Consider the following 26,734-nt stretch of genomic DNA (forward strand, 5'->3'; position numbering starts at 1 on the left):
TCCATTCCTTACTCTGAAACTGATTCCTTCCCTTAGGAATAGAAATGAAAAGAGCCTTGGGTCAGTAAATCTTGGCTCAGCATCACATCTATTTTACTGATGGTATGCTGTGACTTTATTCTCAGGTTTTACAGGTCAGTCCCCTGTCTTATCCCTTACTCCGTGAGACCTTCCCTTGTTTCCTCGTTTGCAGTTTGATCAGTTTTAAACTGAGGCACTCAATTTCTCAATTGACAATTGCTAAGATTCAGACTTATGGTCTCCCTCACCACCACTGGAATTTTCCTAAAATAATTTTCTATTAAACATTTACTTTGAAACTTCATCTTGGAAAAACAATGACTCTGGATGGCCAAAGGTTATTCCCATACTGTCATGAATAATATGTCAATTGCGAAAAAGAACCCTTGAAGAATATCCAGTCCAACAATCTCATTTTCAAGATGGGAAAATGGTCCCAGAGAGGTTAAGTAAATTGAGTGACATCTGTATGTTAGCTATCTCTTCCACTTTGTGTCTTCTCTAATTTTGATAACATATCATCTATCCATTCACTAAATTCACTGATAAAAATGTTGAACAATACTGAGTCACAGAGAGATGCACGACGTCTTCAAAAGAGTCATCTCTCAGAGTTGACTACAACACTTCAGTGGTTCCAAACCCACATAACTGTATTATCATTGACATAACATCTTGTTGAAAAGGATGAGATTTTCTTAATCATGATAATAAAATCTTGGTAAATTATATCTATCTGTAGCATTCACCATCTCTGCCAATTTGTTAACTGTGTCAAAAAATGGAACTGAGATGAGGTTTGTTTGACATGGCCTGTTTTTTATGAAGCTTTTCTGAATCTTGGCACTCAGCATTTTCTGCTCTAAATTTCTGTAATCCCTTGATAAAATTATATAATCATTTGTGAGGCATGTCATAGTGAATATGTTAATAGTGGGATTGCCATATGGATTGGCCTAAAATCCTGCAATTCTATCGTTTTGCTAAGAAGTGAGATCAAGCTAATTGGCCTATATGTTAACTCTATTCTTTGTCCTTTAAAAAAAAAATAATAGTTCGTCACAAGAATTCTGGGGGTAGAGCCAAGATGGTAGAGGAGTGAAAGGACTCATCTGAACTGTCCCAGGATTACCCTCCAAAAACTTTCAAATAATGCCTGAAATTGAATTCTGGAGTGTCAAAGCTAATACAAGGTCAGAGTGAGACAGTCTTCTAGTACAAGACAACATAAGAAGTCAGAAAGAGAGGTCTGTGACATAGAGGTGGAGACTGATTTGAAGCCCCTATATAATGAAACACCAGTGGTGGGACTAAATAGTAGTGACAGAAGCAGTAGAAGTTTCCAGAGTTCTTAAGCTAGGAGACATGGCAACTGGTTGGAAAGAGATTACAGGGGACCTCTGTGCAAGTATTAGATGTAGGACCAAATGCTGTTTGTCAGCTCCATTGCCTATACCTACATTTGGGTCATAGTTCAAAGGTGCAGGAGAGTACATTTGGGCAACAGGGAGCAAAAACCATGAGGGGCAGTATCACTTTTGGTAACAAGGGATCGGGTACTCTGAGGAACAATATCGCTTTCAGTCCAAAGGGATCAGGATCTCTAAAGAGCAGTATTGATTGCATTCCCAAGGGAACAGGAGTCATTCCTGAGTAAAGACCAGTGTGCAGACCTGGAGAACAGTGACCACACATCTATCCAGATCGTATCATCTTGGAAGCACCCAAAACACCCTAGAACTAGCTCTGAAAACAGCAGGCAAAGAAGCCTCAAGGCTGGGACAGTACCCTTTCCATTTCTCATGCTAGGAACAGAGTCCAACTTTAACATAAATTTCAAAATCAAGAAATAGGGTGGAAAAATGATGAATCAACAAAAAAAGAACCTGACTATAAAAAGTTGATGTGAGGACAGGGAAGATCAAGAGACAAACTCAGAAGAATGATACAGTGAAAACAGCTAAAAGCAACGCCTCAAAAAAAAAATGAGAATGGGAAGCAAAAAAAAAAAGAACTCTAGAAGAAGCTAAAAATTATTTTAAAATAAAAAAGATAGAGTAAAAATTAGTTAAACAAATGAAGGCAAAGGAAGAAAATTATGAAAAGACAATGAACAGCTTGATAAAAGAGACACAAAAACTGTGAAGAAAATAACAGCTAAAAAACCCAATTGGACAAATGGACAAAGAGATACAAAAATTCACAGATGAAAGTAATTCCTTAAAAAGTGGAATTGTCCAAGTGTAAAAGAGGTAAAAAAAGCCCATTGAAGAAAATAGTTCCTTAAAAATTAGAATTTGGCAAAGGGAAGCTAATGACTCTATAAGATAAGGACAAAGAATAGAGTTAACATATAGGCCAATTAGCTTGATCTCGCTTCTCAGCAAAACAATAGCATTGCAGGATTTTAGGCCAGTCTATATGGCAATCCCACTATTAACATATTCACTATGACATGCCTCACAAAGGATTATATAATTTTATCAAGGGATTACAGAAATTTAGAGTAGAAAATGCTGATTGCCAAGATTCAGAAGAGCTTCATAAAAAATAAAGTCAAATAAAGTCCAAAGAATAAAAAATAGAATAAAATATTAATTATCTCCTTGGAAATGACTTGGAAAATACAAAGAAGACTACCTGAAAACTATGATGAGAGAAAGAACCTAAACATCATCTTTTAAGAAATTATTAAGGAAAATTGCCCCAACAAGCTAGAACCAGAGGGTAAAATAGAAACTGAAAGAATCTACCAATCATCTCCTGAAAGAGATCTCAAAATGAAAACTCTCGGGAATATTATAACCAAATTCCACAGGTCCCAGGTCACAGAGAAAATACTTCCAGAAGCTAGAAAAAAAAATTGAATACCATGGAACCACAGTCAGGATCACAAAAGATTTAACAGCTACCATGTTAAAGGAGCTGAAGGTTTAGAATATAATATTACCAGAAGGAAAAAAACAAACAAACTGGGATTATAATCAAGAATAACCTATCAAGCAAAACAGAGTCTAAATCTTTAAAGGAAAATTAGATGCTTAATTAGAGGACATTACACAATTCTAAATTCAGTAAAACAATTTGACTTTCAAATATATGACTCAAGAGATGCATAGAAGATAAATATGGAAGAGAAATTATAAGGACCTCTATAAGGTTAAACAGATTACTTTTCTATATGGGAAGATGATAAATGCAATATTATCATTATTAAGGTAGTTAGGAAGATTCTTTATAGAAAAAGGGAGCAGCAGTGAATTGATTATGTTGGGATGATATAAAAAATGGACAGGTAAGAAAGACGGATGTCCTGGAAGAAGGGGAAAAGGAGAGGAAGAATGGGAAAAATTAACCCATGTAAAAGAGGCACACAAGGAAGAGTTTTTACAGTGGAAGCATAAATTGGGAGGGTGGTGGTGTCAAGCAGTGCTTGAAGTTCACATCTAATTGGTTCAAAGTGGGAAATACATTGTATGTATGTGTGTATTTGTGGATACACTCAATTGGCAATATAAATCTATCTTATGCAATAGGGAATTAGGAGAGAAAGGGGATAAAAGAAAGGTTAGGCATTATAAAAATAAGGGCAGATAAAGAAGGCAGTGGTCAGAAGCAAAACAGACTTTACACGAGGGACAAGATAAGAAATAAGAGAGAAGGATAAACAAAAGAAAATAGGATGGAGGGTAATGCACAGTTAGTAATTATAACTGTGAATGTGAATGGGATGAACTCACCTATAAAATGAAAGCAGTTAGAAGAATGGAATAGAAACCAAAATCTAATACTATGGTATTTATAAGAAACACACATACAAAAGAAAGACACACAAACAGAGTTAAAACAAGGGGATGGAGCAGAATCTATTATGTTTCAGCTGAAATAAAAAAGTCAGGGGTAACAATCATGATTGCAGAGAAAGCAAAAAAACCCAACCTAATTAAAAAGGATAAACAGGGAAACTAAATCTTGCTAAAAGGAACCATAGATAATGAAGTCATATCAATTTATATATACATATATATGTATATGTATGTGTATTTGTGTGTATATCTATACACATAGGCATCAGATGCAGAGCATCTAAATTCTTAAAGGAAATGTTAAATGAATTACAGGAGGAAATAGTAAAATTATACTAGTAGGGGACCTCAACTTTCCTCTTTCAGAGCTAGATAAATCTAGTGATAAAAGAAAAAGGAAAGAAGCCAAGATTTATAAAACCCTAGAAAGGTAAGATATGGTAGTCCTCTGGAGAAAGCAATGAGAAAAGAAGAGAGTATACCATTTTGTTCAGCTATACAGGGCACCTTCAAAAACAATTGGCTGTGTGTTAGGGCATAAAAACTTCACAGCTAAATGCAGGAAAGCATGCATATTAGATGCATTCTTATAAGAACTCAATGAAATAAAAATATATTTAGTAAAGGTTCATGGAAGCATAAAGATTAATTGGCAACTAAATGATCTAATTCTAATGAATGAGTCTATCAAATAACAAATCATGGAAACAATCGATAATTGCATTAAAGAGAATTGCAATAGTGAAACAACATTCCAAATTTGTGAGATGCAGCCAAGGTAGTACTTAGGGGTAATTTTATATCTCTAAATGTGTACATCAGTAAAAGAAAAAAATAGCAGATCAATGAATTGGGTGTGCAACTGAAAATGCTAGGGGAAAAAATTAGAAATCCCCACTTAAACACCAAAAATGAAATTCTGAAAACTAGTGACTAATAGAAAATTTTTTTGAAAAAGAATGAATAAATACAGCTAGTAACTGATTTTCATTTTGCAGATGAGTAAATTGAGGCTAAGAGTTTAAGTGACTAGTCTATGGTCACTAGTAAATAACTAGTAAATTTCAGAAGCAAGTATCAAATTCTTGGAATCTTCATTATAGCATTCCATGATTAATTGAATCTTTGATCATTTCTAAAGATAAAATGTCAACTCTTAATAATTTAAAAAGCTTATCAGTGTTTGTAATTGAAGACATAATGTGACCTTCCTTAAGAAGTTTCTTACTTCTAGTTGTATGCTGATAGCCTTGCTTACCTCTTCTATTTTCCTACATTATCTCCCAGTAACATAATGTACTCTGTGTGTAATCTAATCGTTTGAAGAGTTCAGAAAAAGAATCACTAGAAGAGAAGAACAGTGAGAAATTAAAAATACATCTTAATATCTTTAAAAGTAAATCTAAACACCATCACACATAAGATATCAGCATATGTAAGGCAAAAAATTAGTGATTAAAGGAAGATTCCATTCTATTCCACAAGGAATACAGTGAGGGCACCATCAGTTCGTAATTCTTACAGATTGCAAAGCTGAAATATTATACCTAGATTAAATCTTTAGAAATTTGGTAAGGTGAGCAATTATGCAAGATCACAGTTGAGAAAATGGAATTTAATACAGAAAGAATCATGTGAATAATATGACACAAATCTAGATATAGAAAAAAGAACATCCTTTTAGTTGTCCACTTCATACTGGTCATGATTCCATAGTTTGTTGTTCAATAGTTTTTCAGTTGGGTCCAGCTTTTAGTGACATCATTTGGGGCTTTCATTGGCAGAGATACTGGAGTGATTTGTCATTTCCTTTTCCAACTCATTTTCTAGCTCATTTATCTCATTTACTGAGTTAAATGGCTTTAAGTGACTTGCTCAGGGTCACATAGTGAGTACGTGTCTGAGGCCAGATTTGAACTCATGAAAGTGAGTATTCCCAACTCCAGGACCAGAACTCTATCCACTGTGCCACCTATTTGCCCTGATTCCAAAGTTAAACTTACATAATTTTTGAAATAAGCAAAGAAAGGTGAGGGTTTTGTATTTGTTTGATTGTTTTTCTTTCTTTTTCTTTTTTTGTTTTGTTTTATTTGTTTGTTTATTTTGTGAGGCAATCAAGGTTAAGTGACTTGCCTAGGGTCACACAGCTAGTAAGTGTAAAGTTATCTAAGGCCAGATTTGAACTCAGGTCCTCCTGACTCCAGACTAGTGCTCTATCCACTGTGCCACCTAGCTGCTTCTGTTACTGTTTTTCTAGAGCAACTCAGGATTGTTTCTTTTTGGTGATTCACAAAATGACAAATATAGATAAATTAATTTCTACTATGTGAAAAAAAGGAATTTTTATTTCCATGGTGGATCATTGTGACATATTATTAATTCAGCTAAAGAAGATTGATTCATCTAAAGGATGTACTATTTTCGTTACCATATAACAAAATATAATTGTTGCTAAGATTAGGTCTCCAGGTGAAAAACCACAATTTGATAGCGAGGGAACTGAATACAATTCCTTGAAAAAAATTGCAGCTGCTAAAAGCTCTAAAGAAAGTTGTTAGCCACTTTAGTCCAGGCATTCAGAGTAATATTCTTAAACTGGCCCTTCCCATGGCTATTGAACTGAATGAGCTGATAGAAAGAAAATTAAAATGGAGTCTTTTGTGGCAGAGCAGCACATCTTTAGGGAGTCTAGTTACCTAGGTGATTTTTCTTGTTCAATTGTATTTGTTCTTGAATGTTGTGAGTGCTTGGGAAAATTTCATACATTAGACTATGCTGAAAGCTGCCTATTAATATGATTCCCCTATGTGGTTCTTCTATAGCTACAGCTTGATAAATATTTCTGAAATTTGATATGTTGGGGCCAATCAGCTATTGCAAATGACCATAAAAATGGACTAAAATAATGGACAAAATATTTGATCTACGTAAAAACTTAATAATATTTTTAGAAAATTTCAAGATGTCCAGGATGGAGCCATGATAACCCAGAAACAAATAATGGTATGGCAGGAAATAAGCTCTTTGTTAAAATTAATAAATTATGAAACTTCATGATATGATTTGTGTTAGAAAAATTGTAGAAGTTATTAAAATAAAGAGATGAACTACATAAAACATGGAAAATGGGGAACATCCATATTAAATCAGCAACCTAATTAGCTTCACATATTTTGGCAGCTATTTTGCAAGTGTTTTTTCTATGCATCAGCCACTTCTTATGTCTAGAAAGGTTTCTATACTAATGAAATAAATATAATAGACTTGCTCAGTAGTATTTTTACTACTCAAATTCAAATTCTCCTAAATTATTGAAGTGATGCCATTTTTATATATGCATAGTGCTTATTTCAAAATATTTTCACAAAGAAAATTTTTTGTAGAAATGAATCAGATTTAAACATATCATCGTTGTAATTATCCCTTGTTTATAGGCTGGTTGATAACTAACTTATCTAGTAAAGATAGTTGTCCATCCCCATTCTTGATTATCTCTTTCAATGAAAACTATCCAACCTCCTCTATCAGTTCATATTATTTTTTTTTCTCCTCAGTAATAATCCCAAAAGATAACACCTGTCCTCACATGAAAGCCTTCCTGTCCCCACCCCACGCCACGACTTTTGATGTTTCAAATTGCTTAGGACTTAGTTTTCAGTTTCATTATTAAAATGCTACATGGAAGTTCTTAAGTCTTATGTGCTCTTTGTGGTCCCTTGATATGTGATCTTCTTTTTGACTGCCTGTTGTATTTTTTCTTCAGTAGATTCATTTTATCTTAACTTTGCCCTCTAGTTCTAATAAACCTGGCAGTTTTCCTTTATAATTTGTTTTTAAATAATGTTTTCAGGCTTCATTTTAAAATCATGATTTTTGGGAAATCTAGTGATTCTTCAATTTTTTTCTTCTTGACCTCCTCCAAGGTCAGTTGATTTTGATATCAGATGACTTATATTCTCTTTTCTTTTCTTTCCTCTTATATTTTCCCTTAATTTTCTCTTCTTTTCTTAATCTTTTGATTTCATTTCAGTATTTGTTGCTATTTCAGATTTGATTTCTGTTTCATCTATTCTAGTTTTCAGGAAGTCTGTAACTTGAGTAAGAGTTTCCATTTCTCTTCTAAACTATTGATGCCTCTCCTAATGCCTTTCTCTACAACATCTTCATTTTTGAATCTATTGCTTCATTTCTTTTTAGTAGTGTGGAAAATTTTGTGCAATCCATTTTTTCTTTTGAGTCACTGTTTGCTGTTGTTATAGAGTTGCTTTCCCCATTGGGAGGATCTTCAGATTTGCAATAATTCTTGATGCTGGTTGGACTTACCTCTATACCTTTAGTTCCTGAATTTGTGTGTGCGTGTGTGTGTGTGTGTGTGTGTGTGTGTGTGTGTGTGTGTGTGTTTAGACAAGGTTGGGCTGCACTTCATTTTGTGCTTTCCTTTGAGTCCTACTTGATCTCATCCTGGTCCACTGGGTTCCTGTACTAGCCTTGACTCCAAATCTTTGAGATTCATGTTGAACCTCAGAAAAATTTTTAGTATATTGAAAGCTCAGTAAGAGTTAACATTGTTACAAGGTAGCCCCCAAAGCTAAAATGGTCTCAGTCTGATTTTGAAAGGCACTCCAGTAGGAGGAATGTCATAAAGTATTCCCTTGTGCAACATAGACTAATATTTATCTGAAAGGTAACAAAGTTGTCTCTAAGAACTGATTGACCCAAAGGAAAAAGGTTTTGGCTTGCCCTCTTTTAATTCAGATTCTGGTAACCACTGGCCATATTTACATTTTTCCTGGTCCCCTAAGCTCATAAATAAAACACACCCATGAAACTAGGGCCCTTCAGAGTTACAGCATGTCCTAAGATTCCAAGCTGCTACAACCTGTCCCGCTGATCAGAAACATTTTCAGGGACTACATAATAGGTTAAGTTTTGGGATTTCCTTGTTGAATATTCTTTCTATACTATGTCTAAGTAATCTTCTTTTTGTGGACTGCTGGGTGAACTACATATGTTCTATTTTATTCCAACATTGAACATGAACTAATATGTTTCTGGCCTGAGTCAGACCTACCCCTGAATAGATGGCTAGTATACATAATACCATGTATAAGAGTATACTGTATCCTCATCAGGCCACATCTCCAGTGCTATTTTCACTTTTACATGTCACATTTCAGAAAGACCTTGATAATCTAAAGGGTGTCAGGAGGAGGGCACCCAGATCAGTGAGAGGCTAGAAGACCCTGTGATGTTTATTTAAAGGAACCCGAGATGTTTAGCATTGAGAAATTAATTGAGGTGAAGAAGACCATCTTCAAATATTTGAAGTTTGTTGACATTGAAGTCAGGTTAGACTTTTTCTTCTTGTCTCATAACTAAGAGCAGTGAACATATATGCCTTATAATCAATTATCCAAAAGTGGAATGGACTGCCTCAACAAGAAATGGGTTGTGCCTCTTGAAAGGTCTTCCATGTAAGGCAGGATCACTTCTTGGCAAGTAGGTTGTTCAGGGTCTTTGAAATAAGTACCTGTTTTACTCTGGAGAATTATCTTGCACATTACAAACATTTAGTCAATGTTTGTTGAATGAATGAAACAGTAAAACCTTCTGACCTGTTTGAACTTTTGAACTTCAAGAAACCCAAATATAGTGTTCTCACTGCCTTTACTGATTCTTACAAATGAAATTCATCTGAAGTACGCATAAGCTAAATTAAGACTTAGAAAGAGTTTGCGCCCAAAGGGCAGACTCATAAACTATGTGATTCTTCATGCAGTAATTTTCTTTAATTCTAGTGGACATATTTGATATTTTTCTACTTATGGCCTCTTAAACACTCAGAAGAGGGAAACTTGATGCATCCAGGGAATCTGGCATGAACAATAGCTGATATGAAATATTTTTCTTCAAAAACCTTAATCAGCCTTACATTTCAACCATGTATGTTCAGGCAAGCTGAGCCTGATCTTAGAATTCTGCCTCTGAAAACTGCATTTAATGGCACTCTAGGAAGGTTTGCATTGATTCTATTGGTGATGCTCCATTTTATTACAAAGGACTATGTGGCTTGGATATAACACAAGGCCAAGACGATGTGTATACAGTCATTACTTGGAATATTTTTTATATAAGAAAACATTGAATTTCCACAGAAGAATAAATATGTACTAGATATCAAAATAATATTCACTTTATTTTACACCAGTCAGTTAAAAAGCATTTATGGGGCATCTGTTATGTACTAGACACTGTGCTAAGCTGCTGGCGTATAGGTCTGAAGTCAGGAAGGCCTGAGTTCAAGTATAGTTTACAAATCTACCTGCTGCGTGACCCAGGACAAGTCACTTAACCTCTGATTTCCTCAATTTTCTCACTTGCAAATGAGGATACCAGTAGTTTCTACCTTGCATAGTTGTTGTGAGAATCCAATGAAATAATATTTTACATGAACTTAAACCCAACGTCTGGCACATACTAGGCATGTTATAAATGTGTATTCCCTTCTCTTCCTTAAGCACTGGGGATACAAAAAAGTGCAAAAGAGGGAATTCACAATCTCACAAATATGCACAAACAAGATAGATGTATGAAAAATAGGAAATTAATACTGAGAAGGCATTAGAGTTCAGATGGGTTGGAAAAAACTTTCTGTGGAAGGTGGAATTTTAGCTGGGCCTTGAAGAAATCCAGGGAAGCCAGTCGGTGGAGCTGAGTAGGGAGAAGGTTCTAGGCATGGGAAATGATGGGAAAAATGCCCAGAGCTTAGAGATTGAGTGCCACTGTCACTGAATTTCTTTATGCCAACACCAGGACTAGCTTAACCAGTACTTTTTCCATCCTTTGATGACTGGGACCACCTCATGGATTATAGTAATTGAAATTCATATAGTACAGTAAAATTTGTAAAGTGCTTTTTGCATTTTATGTCTTTTCAGACAAAACTCTGACTTTTGAATGGAACAGTCTAGTGAAAATAAATGTCAAATATGAAAATGTGATCACCTTTGTAATCATGTTTAATAAGAGACATGATTTATATAACATGGGAAAGAAATATGTATATAATTATCTGAATTTTAAAATAATTCTATAATTCATAAAACATGAAGCTTTATACACACATCATATATATATAATGTGTGTGTGTGTGTGTGTGATATTTAAAACCTTCTTCAATACTGCTTAAACCCAGTTTCATTAGGTTTTTTCGTAACAGTTGTCCAAAAAAGTCAAATTTTATTTCAATTCTCCAATTGAAAAGATGTCATATAAATTTTATGAAGAAGTATATTTTTTTTCTTCCTTCCCTCTGTATGCTTTCACACTGAAATAGTTTATATCTGCTAGCAAGTTTGACAGTACAACAACGTGTATAAATCACCCTCATATAAATAAGTCACCAGTGCAGGTTTTCCAGCATCTCTTGTCAATCATTCTAAGAGCCAGGGAGATTCTTCAGAGGCTTTGGGCCTTTATCTGTGGCCAGAGTTTACCATGGCATGACAACTTGTCCCATTCTTCTATCTCTGTGTGATTGAAATGTCCTTGGTGCTAAGGAAATCGAGTCTACAAAATGCCTAAAACCTATTTTGAGTGGGCATGTCATAACTTTAGCCCCCTGGTTTTCATGGCACAGCAGTACACCGGGAAAGTCATGCTCCTATATCAAATATAGTGCTCAAATGGAACATTCTGCTGTCCAAGCGCTGTTATTGACAGCAAAGCCTCAATCAATGAGAAATGTTTCATAAGGGAATTATGCCTCTGCAAAGACAGACCAAACACATATGAGACACCTTGTTCTAGCTGTATGGGGTTCTTCACAAATCAGATAAAAGGCATTTAGTATCAGAAGGAGAAGTGGCTTGTCAGAATGGTCAAGGGTATGTGTTAGAGTCAAGAATCAATCCATCAATCACTCATCACATATTAAGGGCCTACTACGTGCCAGGCACTGTGCCAGGCACTAGTTATACAAAGACAGATATGAAACAGCCCCTACCCTCAGGGGGCTACTACTCTGTAGGTGGAAATATGTTAAGTACATACTAGATATGTAGATAGAGACTAGACCTCTGATTTCGCTGATATGGCAGACTCTCTGAAAAACCTTCATCAGCATAACCCAAAGCAGCACCTGCTCTACCATTTATAATCTGAGAGATGTATTTGCCTGGAGTGTTGAGTGGTTGTGTGTGTTGCCCAGGAACACATCTGTTTTAGAGGCAAATCTTGAACCTAGGTGTTGATTATCCACTGCACAAAGCTGTCTTTCACATTTAAAACGGAATCTAAAAATTACCAAGCGTTTTTGTGAGGGAGGCATCAGCATCTGAGAAGGTCAGAAAAATTATCATGTAGGAGAGGACTTGAGCTCTGCTATGAGGGAAACTAGGGTTTCTACAGGGCAGAAATGAAAAAGGAATGAATTCCAGGCACAGAGATATCATGGAGTTTTCATATGGAGGGATAACAAGTTTGACCAGGCCATAGCATGATGGAAAAGAAGTGTCATGTGCAATACTTGCAGAAGATTGGTTGGAGCCAGGTTGTGAAGGGCCTTAAATGTCAAATAGAAGAGTCTGTCTTTTATCCTAGAGGCAAATACAGGCATTTACTGAGTTGGAGAGTGCCTTGGTCAAGCTTGTATCATCCCTTTGGCAGCTGTGGATGGAATGTAGATAGAATGAGTAGAGTGGAGGACGCTACGTGACATGATGGATTGAGTGCTGGAATAGAAGTCAGGAAAAACTGAGTTTGAATCCTTTCTCAGCCACCATGTAACCAGGTTAGTCACTTAACCTCTATTTTCATCAGTTGCATTATCTATTGAATGGAGAATAATAGCATCTATTGACTAGAGTTGCTGTGATGAGAAAATGAAATGATACGAGATGTCTCAAAAGACAGTGCAGTTTCTATGGCATTTTGCAAGTCTTAAAGAGCTTTATAAATGTTGGATGTTATTGGCCATAGAAGGTGAAGAAGTGTGAAAAGGAAGAGAATACTATGAAATTTGATGACAAGAAAAATGGTGGTACCTTGATGGAAACAGTAGTTTAGAAGAGGGATGGGTTCTAGTTGGATGGAGGTTGATGACTTCTATTATGAAAAAATTGAGGCTGAGATTCCTTTGGGACATACTGGTCAAAATGTCCAACAGGCAGTTCATGATGTAGGAATAGAACTCAGGAGAAAGATGAAGCTTGGCTCTATAGACCCGGATTCAAGTCTTGCCTTTAACCCATACTGGCTATTTGACAACTTGCAAATTACTTAACCTCCCCATGCCACAGGAAGCTCTAATACTATAAATTTCAGAGAAGTTGCTCATCTACAAAAGTGGAAACAGTTTGAACACCAAGAATTCTCTGCTGATGAAATGAGAGGATTAGATCAAGGGGAGAAAAATAGAAATCTACTTAAAAAATCTATTTGGCATTGTATCTCATCTCTGGTTTCCATTTTACTAGCTTTGAAGAATCATGCTTTTTTTTTCTTTGAGCATATTTATATTTTATAACCTCTTAATATTACAGCCACAAACAACCATTATCTTGGAAAACCAGGAAAAGAAATATGAATTAAAAAAACGGTAAGGGCATTTTAATTGAAAGTCACTCAAAACCTCCCATTTTAGTTTGAGGTCCAGTGAAAACTGACAGAAGATTTAGGGTACAAGTAAGTAAATAAGTCTAAGTCAGATTTGAGAAGCATTTAAGATTTTGAAAGAGTAGAACATTGCTGGGAATTTTGAAAATCACTAGGTATTTATATAATGAGTGGGGATAAGAAAGGACTAAACTTCCTGCAGGAAAAAATAAGAATTTAATTCAGATCACTCCAAGTAGGAAATCATCTTTTATATTTTTACTCTAGTGCAAATGAACATGACCTTTCTTAAGGCAAGGAAGCAGGAAGAAAATAGCTGTCTGACTTTAAAGTAAAAAAAAAAAATCAGGTGAGACTAGGCTATGTCCTTGGTGTTATTGTTGTGCCTCATACAGGCTTCCAGTTCACATATGATGTAAATAAGCCATACAACTCATTTTTGTCTTCCTTCATATCTGTACATTTTTACAAAGCTTCAGATATTTTTGGAATATGAGTAAGATTTTAGGTGGATGGAGGGAAATTTCTTTCATTCATTCACTATTAAACTCTCTTTCTTTGTTAAAGTGCTAGAAAGAACAGTCTCAACTTTCTGCCTCTACTTTCTCACTAACCATTTATTCCTCAGCTCCTCAAGATCCTGATTCCACCACACCAGTCTGCACAAAAATCTCTCCCAGAGTCACTAATGTCATTTTTTTCACCAAATCTCAAAGTATATTTCTGTTTCCATTTTCCTTAACCTTCTTGAAATATATGAGTATTGTGAACTATCTCTTCCTTCATAAAGTACTCGTTTCCCATGGCTTCATTGTCACTTCAGTATCAATCTCTCCGATGATTCTCCTCCTGCCTTTTGTGATTTGTCTGTCTCTTCTATAGGCTCTCTAGCCTCCTCCTAACAGTTAAAAATACTTATTCCCCCTGGTGCTGACCTTAGCCTTCTTTTTCATGTCCCTCAACTCATCCTTCACTTAGCATATCTACTGTTATGACTCCTAAATCTATATTTCCAATATTAACTTCGCCCTAGAGCTCCACTTGGGTATTTCCAAATGCCTGCTGAATTCTTCTAACCTAACATCCCATTAACACCACAAACCTGCTACTGCATCAAACATTTCTATTTCTTTTAATGGCATTACCATTCTCCTTGTTACCCTGACTTATTATCTTGCAGTCATCTGTTAATCTTCCTTCATATACTCTATGTCAAATTAGTTGGAAAGTCTTGTCTTTTTTATTTCAGTAGAATCTGTCACATCCTCCTTTTCCTCTCTATTCCTATTGTAAGAAGAGTAGTTAAGACCTTCATCTATGTAGTCTAACCTTTAATATGGTAGTAACCTCCTGAGTGTCTTTCTGTCATTAATATATCCTGTCTCCAATGTCTCCTCTAGTCTTTATCAAAACTAAACTTCTCAAATACATGAGTAGAATCACATTCCTCTGCTCAAAAATTCCAAATTACCTACCTAAAATGCATAAACCCTCGACTATAATATGTTAGGGCTCCATGATCTAGCTCTATCCTTATCTCAGATCTCTTTATATATTCATATTTTAAGTACTAACTGGGCTACATTCCATCATCTGTTCTCAGGTTGCCCTCCATCCCCTCATTCCTCCACTGGCCCTCAACTGCCCCACTTTCCATTGTCTATATTTTCAAGCCTTTCCCTTGCTTCAAGGGTCAACTCAACTTTTGCTGCCTTCATGAATTCTCAAGAGGTTAGGAAAGGCCTTTGTCTCTGTCAGTCTCTATCTCTGTGTGTCTGTCTGACTGTCTCTCTGCTTCTTCCTCTCTCTGTCGTATGTAAATAAATCTATGGAAAAATATAGTCTGCAGTTAAATACTACCAGGCAAAGTTTTGTTTATAAAAATAAATCTAGATATACAGATATGGATCTCTCTACGTATTTATTTATCTCTTTAGATATATATTATTTCATACATATGTTTACATATATATACACATGTATATATATTATACATACATACATATGTATGTATACATATACGTATACCCACACACAGGTAGATGTGGGTATGGGTGTGAGTGTGGGTGAGGGAGATAGAGACAGAGAAATGCTCTGCTTGGTGGTATTTGTTTAATTGAAGACTGTAAGTCTGTGGACATCAAAGTCTAAACCAGGGGTGGAGAACCTGCAGTCTCCAGGCCACATGTGGCTTTGTTCTCTGAAGTTTGGATCCAGTCCAAGAGCCACATTTGAGGACCTTGAGGGCCACATGTGGCCTTGAGGCTGCAGGTTCCCCAGCCCTGGAAAATACACCCCAAACACTTGATGCAGAAAACTCTGCCTTGAGCTCCTTAAGACGCTGAGATGCTAGTGCTTTGGAAGTGTAGCCAATGTCTAACTATATTTTTAAAACCAGGGACTGTAAACTAGTCCTGAAGTTACCCAGGAATAAGGAGAGTCTGCTTAATGATAAATCACCATTGTGATTTTAAATATATTGTAGCAGCTAAGGCTGCAGTTCTCTGGTTTAAAAACATCCTGAACTTTATCCTGGAGGCTAGATTGATCTTGACCTTCCCCAAGGTTTCTGCCAGACAAAAATAGGTAGCTCTCCAATGAAGCAAAAGAACACTTTATAAACACTTGGAAAATAGGTCTAGTCTGAGCTTGCTAGATAAAGAATGAGTCTGATTCTGAAAACCTGGCTCAATGTAAGGTCTCCTAACTATAGAAGTACATAGAATACTGGATAATTCATATATTACTATAAATAAATGCTACCTGTTAGCAACTTTTCAGCTTTCTTTCTTTTCTTTTTGAAAGGAATGGCTTCACCACAGCCTTTACACCCCCCCCCACGCCCACAAAGTCAGACTGTAACTATTGCTCATTTTCTTGAATTCAGAGTCCTGAAGTGCCAAGTTTCCAGTGGCCACTTCTGAATTCTCAGGATTCATTTTGCAGTTATATTTTAAAAGCCATAAATTTTCACATTTATGTAAAGTTGAGCTCGAAGACAACTATTCAGGAAAATCTCAGCCAGCATCCTGATTTTTTGTTCAAGTGTATGATTTTATGAGCCCTAAATGGAATTATGTAAGTCACAAGAGGCCAGGTGGAATGTTCTCTGAAAACTTGCCCTGGAGTCCCTAGGCTAATAATTATGATTGCCAGGTTTGATCAGTGTCTTGCCTGGCCTTTTTGTCTTGCACTGAAGCAAATTTACTCTAATAAAAAAAAAAAAGGTTGAATTGCTATGGCTGATGGAAACAAGTTTTTGACTTACCATATAATAGACCAGAACTGTAAAAATTTTGAAAGGATGTTTGATCTCAAATGTGGAATAATGGTAGCTCATACCTTGAGAATTCCTTTAAATGAAGTGTGGAGAACAAAATTAATTGAGTTTTAAAACATGTTGCTAGTGCTCCTTGGTGGTAGTTATTTGTACCCCTCCCCCAATAAAGCCTCCATTGTGTAATACCTAGTTTTACCTTCCAAATGGCAAGGCCCTTCTCCAAGAGAAAGTGTTCTCTAAGTATTCATACCTGAAAAGCATAGCTCCCAAGCTTCCCACCAATCTGTATTTTAATGGCCTGTGATAGAGGAAATAATTACTTGAACATACAGTCATTCAGTGGAATAATATGCCAAGGAAAGTTGTAACTAGACAATTCTTCCATAGATTTGGGCTTACTCGTCCACAAATTCATCAGTAGGAAGACATGTATGGAATGTTTGTGGCTAGGGAACATATAGAGGGATTATGTCACACATACAGGAAGCACAACTGACAAAAACACATATTGAGAGGCATTTATGGAGGTAGCAGATAACTGGGATATGTTTACAGGAATAATTTATGATTGGGAGTCTCCAGAGTCATGGATACCTTCTACTGAGCTTATTGGATTACTTCTGGCTTATCTCTACTAGATACTATTCTGCTATCTGAGACTTAACCAAATGCTAGTCAGTAGCCTCCAACTTCTGGTTGAGTTGAAATCCTTTGCTCAATTTCTTCTTCAAGGAAGATTTTACAGTGACATTGTCTTTACTCTCTTATCTTGAGGCTAATGATTTTTTGGTTTTAGTTTTGCTTCACTGATTTCAAATCTTTCAGAAAGGAAGAATCTCTTCCCTGGGAGAAGTAAAAAGACTTCTTTTAGATAGTCCTATCTTGTTCCCTTCCCATTCTTGGCTAGGTTATGCTGTCTCAAATTTCCAATGCAGGAGATTCCCAAACTTAGCTACCAAGTCCCTCAGAATAAAAAAAGTTATCCTGACTAGTTTATAAGGGCCTAAATGCTAAGCCATAAAATACAATCTTTTCTTTTTAAAATCATAGTTAGCTATATTTTATTTTTTCTTAACTACATGTAAAAACAATTTTCGACATTCGTTTTTTAAAAAAAGTTGAGTTTCAAATTCTCTCTCTCTTCCTCCCTCCCACCTCAATTTGACATAAGTTATACATGTATAGTCATGCAAAACATATTTCATATTAGTCATATTTTGTGAAAGAAAATACAGACCCAAAACTCAAGAAAAATAAAGTAAAAAAGTATGCTTCAACCTTTATTCAGACTATATCAGTTCTTTCTCCGCAGATGGTTAGCATTTTTTAATCATAAATCCCTTGAAATCATCTTAGATCATTGTATTGCTGAGAATAGCTAAGTCATTCAAAGTTAATCATCATACAATATTGCTATTACTGTGTACAATGTTCTCCTGGTTCTGCTTATTATGCTTTGCATTAATTAATTTCAGTCTTTCCAGGTTTCTCTGAAGACATCCTGCTTGTCAATTTTCATTGTATAAATAGTATTCCATCACAATCACATACCACAACCTGTTCAGCCACTTCCTAACTGACAGGTGTCCTCTCAATTTCCAGTTCTTTGCCTCCATGAAAAGAGCTGCTGTAAATATTTGTGTACATATCAATCCTTCTTTTTTGTTTTTTATGTCTTTGGAATACAGGAATGGTAGTGGTATTGCTGGGTCAACAGGTATGCATGGCTTTATAATCCATTAGATATAGTTCCACTGCTCACCAAAATGGTTGAATAGTTCACCACTCCAATAACGTATTAGTGTCTCAATTTTCCCACATCCCCTTCAACACTTGTCATTTTTCTTTTGTTATATTAACTTGTCTTATAGGTGTGGGGTGGTACCTCAGAGTTGTTTCAATTTGCATTTCTCTCATTAAGGCAATTTAAAGCTTTTTTTCATATGACTATAAATAGCTTCTGTTACTTCATCTGAAAACTGCCTGTTCATATCCTTTGACTGTTTACCAACTGGGGTGTGGCTCTTATTTCTATAAATTTGACTCCATTCTCTATATATTCAAGAACTGAGACTTTTATCAGAGAAACTTGCTATAATTTTTTTCATCATTATGATTACTGTGTTTTCCTCTCCATCCTGTTTTCTGGACCCTGTTTATTCTATTCTCTTTCTCCTTTCACCTTTTCATCCAGAAAAATGTTTTGCTTCTGACTACCACCTCACCTAATCTGCACTCCCTTCCATCAGCCCCCCTTGCCCTCCTACTTTCCTATAGGGTAAGATAGATTTCTATACCCAAATGAGTGTGTACATTATTCTCTCTTTGACTCAATTCGGATGAGATTAAAGTTCAAGTGCTTTCCTCTTCCTTCCCTGGCCTTCCCCTCCACTGTAAAATCTCTACTGTGCCTCTTTTATATAAGATAATTTACCCCATTCTACCTCTTTCAACATCTTTTTATATTCAATACCTTCACTACTCTGTGCATTCCTCTTTCACACCCATTTATTTTGTTTTTTTGTCAGCTATCATCTCATCGTATTCAACTCATACCAATATATTATGTCTATGTATACTCTTTCTAAGTGCCCCCAAAATGAGAAAATTCTTAGAACTTATAGGTATCATCTTCCCATATAAGAATACAAACAGTTTAGCCTTATTGAATCCCTTATGATTTCTCTATCCTATTTACCTCACAATCTTTTCTTTGGACAATACTTCTTGGTCCCTGGAATTGAAATCTTTATACCACTCTCATCTGTGGTGAATATTCTACATACATCCCAATTTTAATCTCTGAAGGCTGCATGATAAAATAGGTAATGGTTATTTATACAATAGCTACCAAGTAACCCTGCAATTTGAGAACCCTCAGTTTTCAAACACTAACCCTCTTCAATTCTCCCGCTCAGATAAGTACAATAAGGAAAAGACACAAAGGAAAACCTAAGCCCAATGGGACAAGGTCATTGTGTCTTTGATCAATTTATACAAACAGCTAGCCCTTTCATATATGTATGGGGCAAGTCAAAGCTTGAAAGTTATATTGGAACAGCCTCTTCAACTTTTAACAAAGATTTATTGTTAAGCAAAAATGAGCCATCTCATTAATCATGTTTCCAGTCTATATGTTTCTAAACCTATATTCTACATGTACCTAGAGGTTGGAGGAATATTTTATAATTAGTCCACTGAATTAAAGATTGATCTGAATTTTGATGTTTTTATTATTATTTCTTTTAGTAATTGTATACATACTATTGCTAGTTATGCTTATGTGGCTTGGCAACAGTTCATATAAATCTTCCCAAGTTTCTCTAAGTGCATCATATTATTTTTCAAAATGCAATAATATTCCATACCATGTTCTATTCATCAATTCTAGTCAACAAGCATTAATTAAACATTTCCTACATGCGAGACATTGCACTAAACATTTACTATGGTCCAGACATTGCATTTAATCCTTGTATGTTCGGTACCTTGAATGTAATAGACATCTTTAAAATGATTTCAATTGAATTGTGTCAATAATAAAGTAAAAAAAAATCACTTATTGTTTCTCTTCTTCCTACCTCCCTGAATTCCTTTACATCCCTGCCTTTCCTCCTCCATCCCAACCAAAGAGTTAAAAAAAAGAGAGAGAAAATATTACCAGCAGTCCAAGCTTACAGCTACATTTCCTTTATCTAAGTTAAGATCTGACATCAGTAGTATTCCTTAGCTTTAAAGAATATTGCCTTGGGCCTTGATTTACTATGCAAGACAAGTCATCATCATTTCTTTTCCTTTTCATTTTTGTACATTTTATTTTTTTTCAAATTGGTAAGTACAGATATAGCACTGTCCCATTATGCACCTCTTGCTTCCGTGTTTTCATGTTAAATATTTCTTCCATGCTCTCAGAGGCTGAATTCTTGGATTTCCAGCTTCAGATATAGGTATATGGTATGGTTGAGGGTATAAATAAAGAGGGTAAAAACAGTCCTTGCCTTCAAGGAGCTCACATGCTAATGGGGGAGAAAAAAATATAAATAAGAAGATATATTCAGAGTAGTTGGGAGGTAATCTGAGAGGATAAAGTTCTAGCAGATGTAAGTACTTGGAAAGGACTCGTAAAGAAAGTGGGCCATTAGGTAAGTCTTGAATGAAACCAGGGAACCCAAGTGGTAGGGTGTAAGGAGTAGAGCATTCTTCTATCAATGAGTGTCCACTTTGTTTCCAAATTTTTACTTCCACAAAAAATGTTGTTATGAATAATTTGATGCATATAGGGTTATTTTTGTCTTGGACTTCAAATGTTCGACAGTGACAGCGTGAGATAAAATGATTTGAACAATTATCCAGCAGAGTTGCAAATTGTTTTGCAGAAGTAGTGGACCAATTCACAGCTCCACTAGTAGTGTATTAGTGTGCTTGTCTTTGCACATCTACTCTGACTTGAATTGTGTCAATTTCTATTTTCTTTGTCAGCTTTTTGGGTATAAGGTAGAACTTCACAGATATTTAATTTATTTCCCTTATTGTTAGTAATTTGGAGAATTTTCATATGGTTATGAATAGTTTTCATTTCTTCTTTTTTTAAAAAAAAATTTTTGTTTATAAATTACCCAGTATGAAATACCTTTTTTTCTTATTATATATTTTTGTGAATTTTCTATATATTTTGGATACCAAATTATCATCGGTATATTTATTATTTTTTGCACTCAACAATTTTCTTCTATATTCCTTAATTTCTCCTGCAAATATGTTTTCTTTAATTTTATGTATTTATTATTATCTTTTAATGATCTTTGTTTTTCATAGTTTTTATATATATCTTTCACAAAAAATAGATACATTAAAGATTTTTCCTCCCAATCTCTTCAAATTATATGTTATTTTGCACTAAGAATGCTTATTTATTTGCAGCTTATTTTGGTATATGGTATAAATTGCTGGTCTAAATTAAATTTCTGCCAGACTGCCTTCAAATGGATTGAATTTTCACTTCTACCTATAAAACCATGTTTTTTATAAATAAGCTTTTTTCTTTAATTTCCCCTATGTATTATTGCACATGTCTAATATCATTGTTGATATACATGGAGTGGAAATTTAAGAACTCAGCTTCTATTTGTGATAATATAAGGGGTAGACTGAAGTATGAGGGAAATCCAGTAAAAGAGGTGATGTTAACAATATACTCAAAATGTTGTATTTCAAAATTCATGAGAGTTTGTAATAGATCATAACATTTAGAGTAGAGATTTAAAAAAATATTGCCCTTTTAGTTGATTCACTATGTGAGACAAATATCATTACCAGCTTTCCTTTCCCTTTCCTTTTTTTGCATATATATATACATATATATATATATATATATATATATATATATGTGTATATATGCACACACACACACACACACACATATATTTGTAAGTACAGATATACCATTATTCTCTACCTTGTAGCTCTTGCTTCCATGTTTTCAGGTCACATGCTCCCCCTTTGCTCCCCAGAGAGTGATATCTTCTTGGATTTTCAGCCTCAGATCTAGGGCTCGCACTTTTTTTGCTTCAGGCTGATTGATTTTCCTTTTCTAAACAGAAGCCCTAACATGCATTCCTCCTGGCCTTACTCTTCTTCCAGAGTACACTGATAAAGTGAATAGCGTTTCTGGAAACATTTGAATTACATAAAATAATCATTTTCCATCACTTTGGAAAACCTATTTACATGCAAACACTTGAAATGCTCATTAAAGTTCATTTTAAAATCTGTTCATCAGGTAAGTTTCCATGAACTTAGTTTATTATAATCCATTAATGGTGACATTTTTCATATATATATATGTGTGTGTGTGTGTGTGTGTGTGTGTGTGTGTGTATGTGTATGTATATATATATATATATATATATATATATATATATATATATATATATATATATATATATATATATGGTTATAGTACAAAAGCCTTCAACTTGGAATCAAAAGACATAGGTTCAAATCCCATCTGTGATAATAGGTACTCGTATGCCCTTGCCCAACTCTAACCTCTCTGGGTCTTCTCTCACCTATAAAATAAGAGGGTTTGACTAAATTCTTTCTCTAAGGTCTTCTTCATCTCTAAATATATGAGCTTATAACTAAATCTGAATAAATGAAATTGAATTGAATATATCTGTTTAATAGCTAAAACATGATCTTCAAATATAACTTTCTCCTTAAATGCAAAACTGTAGAGTTGATTAAACTTTGTTGAAAAATTGCTTCAATGAACATTGTCATTCTTTCTCATTCATTTCCAACATTTGCCTCTTACAGCTGGGTTCTGCTACATAAAATAGTGGAAAATAGATGTAAGTCTTTAGTAAAATTATAGTATTTTACTGAGATTAAATAACCATATCTTATAGTATATTTTTAAAAGTTTAACTCATTTAAGGGCTCTGTAGCATAAAATATTTTTATGCAAACATGCTTACCTTAATTTAGAAAATCTTTCAATTACTTAATATGACATCGTATTGCATATACAACTAGTGAATTCTATACTCTTTAGTAAAAAGCTGTGATTTTCATTAGATATATTTAATAAAAACATTTTCATTAGATATGTTTAAATAAAAGCCATATTATAGCATTTAGAATTATACCATTTTTTTTCTGGACAGAGACAGAAAGAGAGGAGATCACAAAATGTATGCCACATAATTAAATTAAATTTGAAAGATAGATATCAAATATTGGAGTAACAAATAAGGAAAAAAAACAACCATACATATGTAATCATTTAGGAAGAATGACCATGGTGTGCACATGCTATACATTTCCCATGAAAGAAGGTCATCTGCATGGCTTTACTTTAATGACATCTAAAAATAATAAGTGAAAATCCACTTTTCTATAATTATGACATAGCTACAAGGAGAACAGTAACTTTTCTGTTTGAATGACAGTAGCTAACATTATTAAAAGTCCTGCTTCCCTTCTATTGATGGATATTGTGGTAGAAGCAGTATCTTGCCATGTAGACAGGGACAGGCTTTGTTGTTGTTTGTCTTGTTTTGCTTTGGGTTTTTTTTTCCCGTGAAAGTCAGGGAAATTGTTACTGAGACTTTATTGGTCCAGAAGACTAGGACTAGAGTGGTTGATGCAGCTTCTTGGTCATGTAAATAACAAAAACAACCCTCCTCACAACCCAGAATACTCAGATACTGTCAAACTTCATAGATATTCCACTATTGTGAGAATCAACATATTGTTTTGACCAGATGAATTTTGTTATGGAAATATGGAAAATAAGCCAATACTGTAACCTTGCTGATTTATCCTTTCTATGGAACTGTTGAGAAAACATTTTCTGGTAAAAGTTATAATGTCTGCAGGTGTCTTATTTATTTCCAGACCTAAGATGGACCATAGAGACCACCTAGGTCAGGCCTGACACAAAATTAAAATTTAAAATAATTGGCATAGGATGGAAGTTTTTCTATAACTGCTTAGTCTCAGGAAAGTCATTTTGTTCCTCAGAACTCACTTTTATGACCTTGGTTTGAGTTGAAGGATATCAAATATGACATCAGTAGAATGAGTGTAACTGTGTATAAACACAGGCATCTTTCATTTATTAATGCTAGAAGGACCAGGCAAAACAATCAATTCAAAAATGTGCTTGATCCCTTAAGATATTCTTAGATATTTTTTTCTAGTTTAATGTGTCTGAATAAGTACAAAAAAGTCACAGGAGTAATTAAAGCAAATAGTCTGATGCCACTTAAAATTAAACTCTCTAGTTAATTTTGCTAATTATTATACATGTTAGTTTTAAATTTGTCACAGGAATTAAAAATGTCGGTCACTTGGTCAATACTATCTATTGAGTGCCTACCCAGATCAGAACAGTATGAGGGGATTTTTTCCCTGGTAATTGTCATGTAGGAGTTGCTGGATTGGGAAACTTGAATTGGATAAGTGAGCTTCTATAGGCGAGATAAATGTTTGGCAACAATATACTTGACTCAAGCTCCTCAGGGGAGCTTGGTGAATCTCATGGTGAGACTATCTTTTGCTCATTAAAATGAAGTACCAAATTTTCAGGTTTTATATCTTACAAGAATAGAAGAAGGATTTCTTGAATATTTGTCAATGGTATGTGATATAAAGAGATTCTGTGTTATTGTTTAAAATATATCACTGCACTGAAAGAACACTTTATTTATATGTTTCAAGGCAATGGACAGTATTTTCTCTATGTCAACTCATCTGGCCCCAAAGAAGGATATACAGCGAGAATTACTACCACCTACTTCTTTCCAGCAAGCCTTGGAATATGTACAGTTCGGTTTTGGTTCTACATCAGTGGTCCCAGTGATATGGGAATATTAAAGGTAACAAAAGGCAAAGAACTTTTTGCAGCCATTATCAAAATATTGACGTTATTACTATCTACAGATTAAGCTGTTTAAACAATCATTTAATTGTCACATTTTCTTAATAATCAGAGGGTCAGCTCCTTGATTTAATATTTTTGTGGTTGTTTTCCTGAGTAGGATATCCACTAATAGTAATTCCAGTCATTCCTAATAATTATTGAAATCATGGATATTTTTAATTTTTATCTTTAGGCTTAAATCCCATTATGGGTCCAGAGTTTAAAAGATTGTACATTGTTAATATTTAAGAGAGAATATTTAGATTCCATATTTTCCTGCTAGAAAAAAAACTGACAAGGAACAGTTTTATTTTGATAATTTTATAAATGTGAATACTCCCTTCACCAACATATATTGCAGCCTCTCCATACTTATGAAACTTTTATTGGTCAACGTTTTTATAGTGTTTTAAGTTTCACAAAGCACTTCACGTATATTCACATGAGGTATCATTTGAACCTCATGACAACCTTTATGGAGGTGGGTGTTGTAATGACCCCCATTTTGCAAATGAAGAAACAAAGGCTAACAAAGGTTATATGAATTGCCCAAGGTCATAGAGCTCATAAATGCCTGAAGTATGGTGGTGGCAGAGATGGACGGTGCTAAAAATGACAGCTTTTAGATTAGCTTTTATTAGCGCAGTACTTCTTTTCATTTACTTGGCCAATATTGTCTCTGTTGTCACAAGGACACAAGACACACAATTACATCCACGCTGTTAGAGGTAAGCAGGTTTTCTTTCCTGGCATGCTCAAAGGACTCAAATTTAAGCAACAAAGGTAATAAGGGACACATTTAAGAAATATGTAGGCCTGGGAGACATTTCACCATGATCATGAGAGCTTTTTTCTGCTCTCGTGAAGTCACCATCAAGTTCACTTCTGTATGTGGTGTCAGTGGTGGACAATTTATTGCCTTACTTAGGCAGGCTGCCTCCTTTCAGAATATGTTTTTGCTGAGGGGGGCAGTCACTGCTGGGCTAGATGAGGCAGATCTCTCCATTGCAAAATTAATTCCTCAATGGACCCAGCTGCTGTATTGTTACTAGGTCTTGTGAACTCTGCTGTTCACTCTGGGTGCCAGGGTTAGGAGGATCTTTGTGGGCTCTTTTAACCTTTTGTAGTTCATTAGGTGGTAACTTAGTCAATTCCAATTCTGGATATCTGTTCACCTAAAGTTAAAGAAAGACTAAATGCAAAAGAAACCGAGTTGGCATGTGTTCATTGTCACATGTCAGCTGGGTGGTAAATAGGGTGACTACAACCTTCTCCAACTTGGTAGTCCACAATTTTCAACTTAATGGCCGCCAGGAAGGGAAAGAGCAAAAAGGCTGAGGGAGAGAGTGAGTCATTGCATAATAGAAATGGTAATTATTTTGTTTGCATGCTCAGTTCCAGCTCAGTGCCTTCTGAATCATTGGCTCCTCCGTCTAAGATCAGAAGACCCCTTGTCGCCACACAACATAAAGCTCCTAGTCACTCCCGGCCAGAAACAGGCTCACCAAGTTTTCTTAGATTGGAACCAGGCAAAGAATATCTGTGTATGGTTTGTATAACCAACCAGAAAGGGCGAATCTGAGC

The 26,734-nt window shown here is 35.0% G+C and overlaps 1 protein-coding gene across 1 annotated transcript in view; it reads left to right on the forward strand.

The window, feature by feature from the left end:
• Window positions 1–26,734, forward strand: part of MALRD1 (MAM and LDL receptor class A domain containing 1) — an 844,925-nt gene that overhangs the window by 627,037 nt on the left and 191,154 nt on the right. The window contains 1 exon segment of the mRNA XM_020966909.2: window positions 24,949–25,106. Within this exon segment, the coding sequence (XP_020822568.2) occupies window positions 24,949–25,106 (158 nt within the window).

Source organism: Phascolarctos cinereus, unplaced genomic scaffold (assembly GCF_003287225.1).
Source record: "Phascolarctos cinereus isolate Bilbo 61053 unplaced genomic scaffold, phaCin_HiC Scaffold_1;HRSCAF=81, whole genome shotgun sequence".
Taxonomy (NCBI): Eukaryota; Metazoa; Chordata; class Mammalia; order Diprotodontia; family Phascolarctidae; genus Phascolarctos; species Phascolarctos cinereus.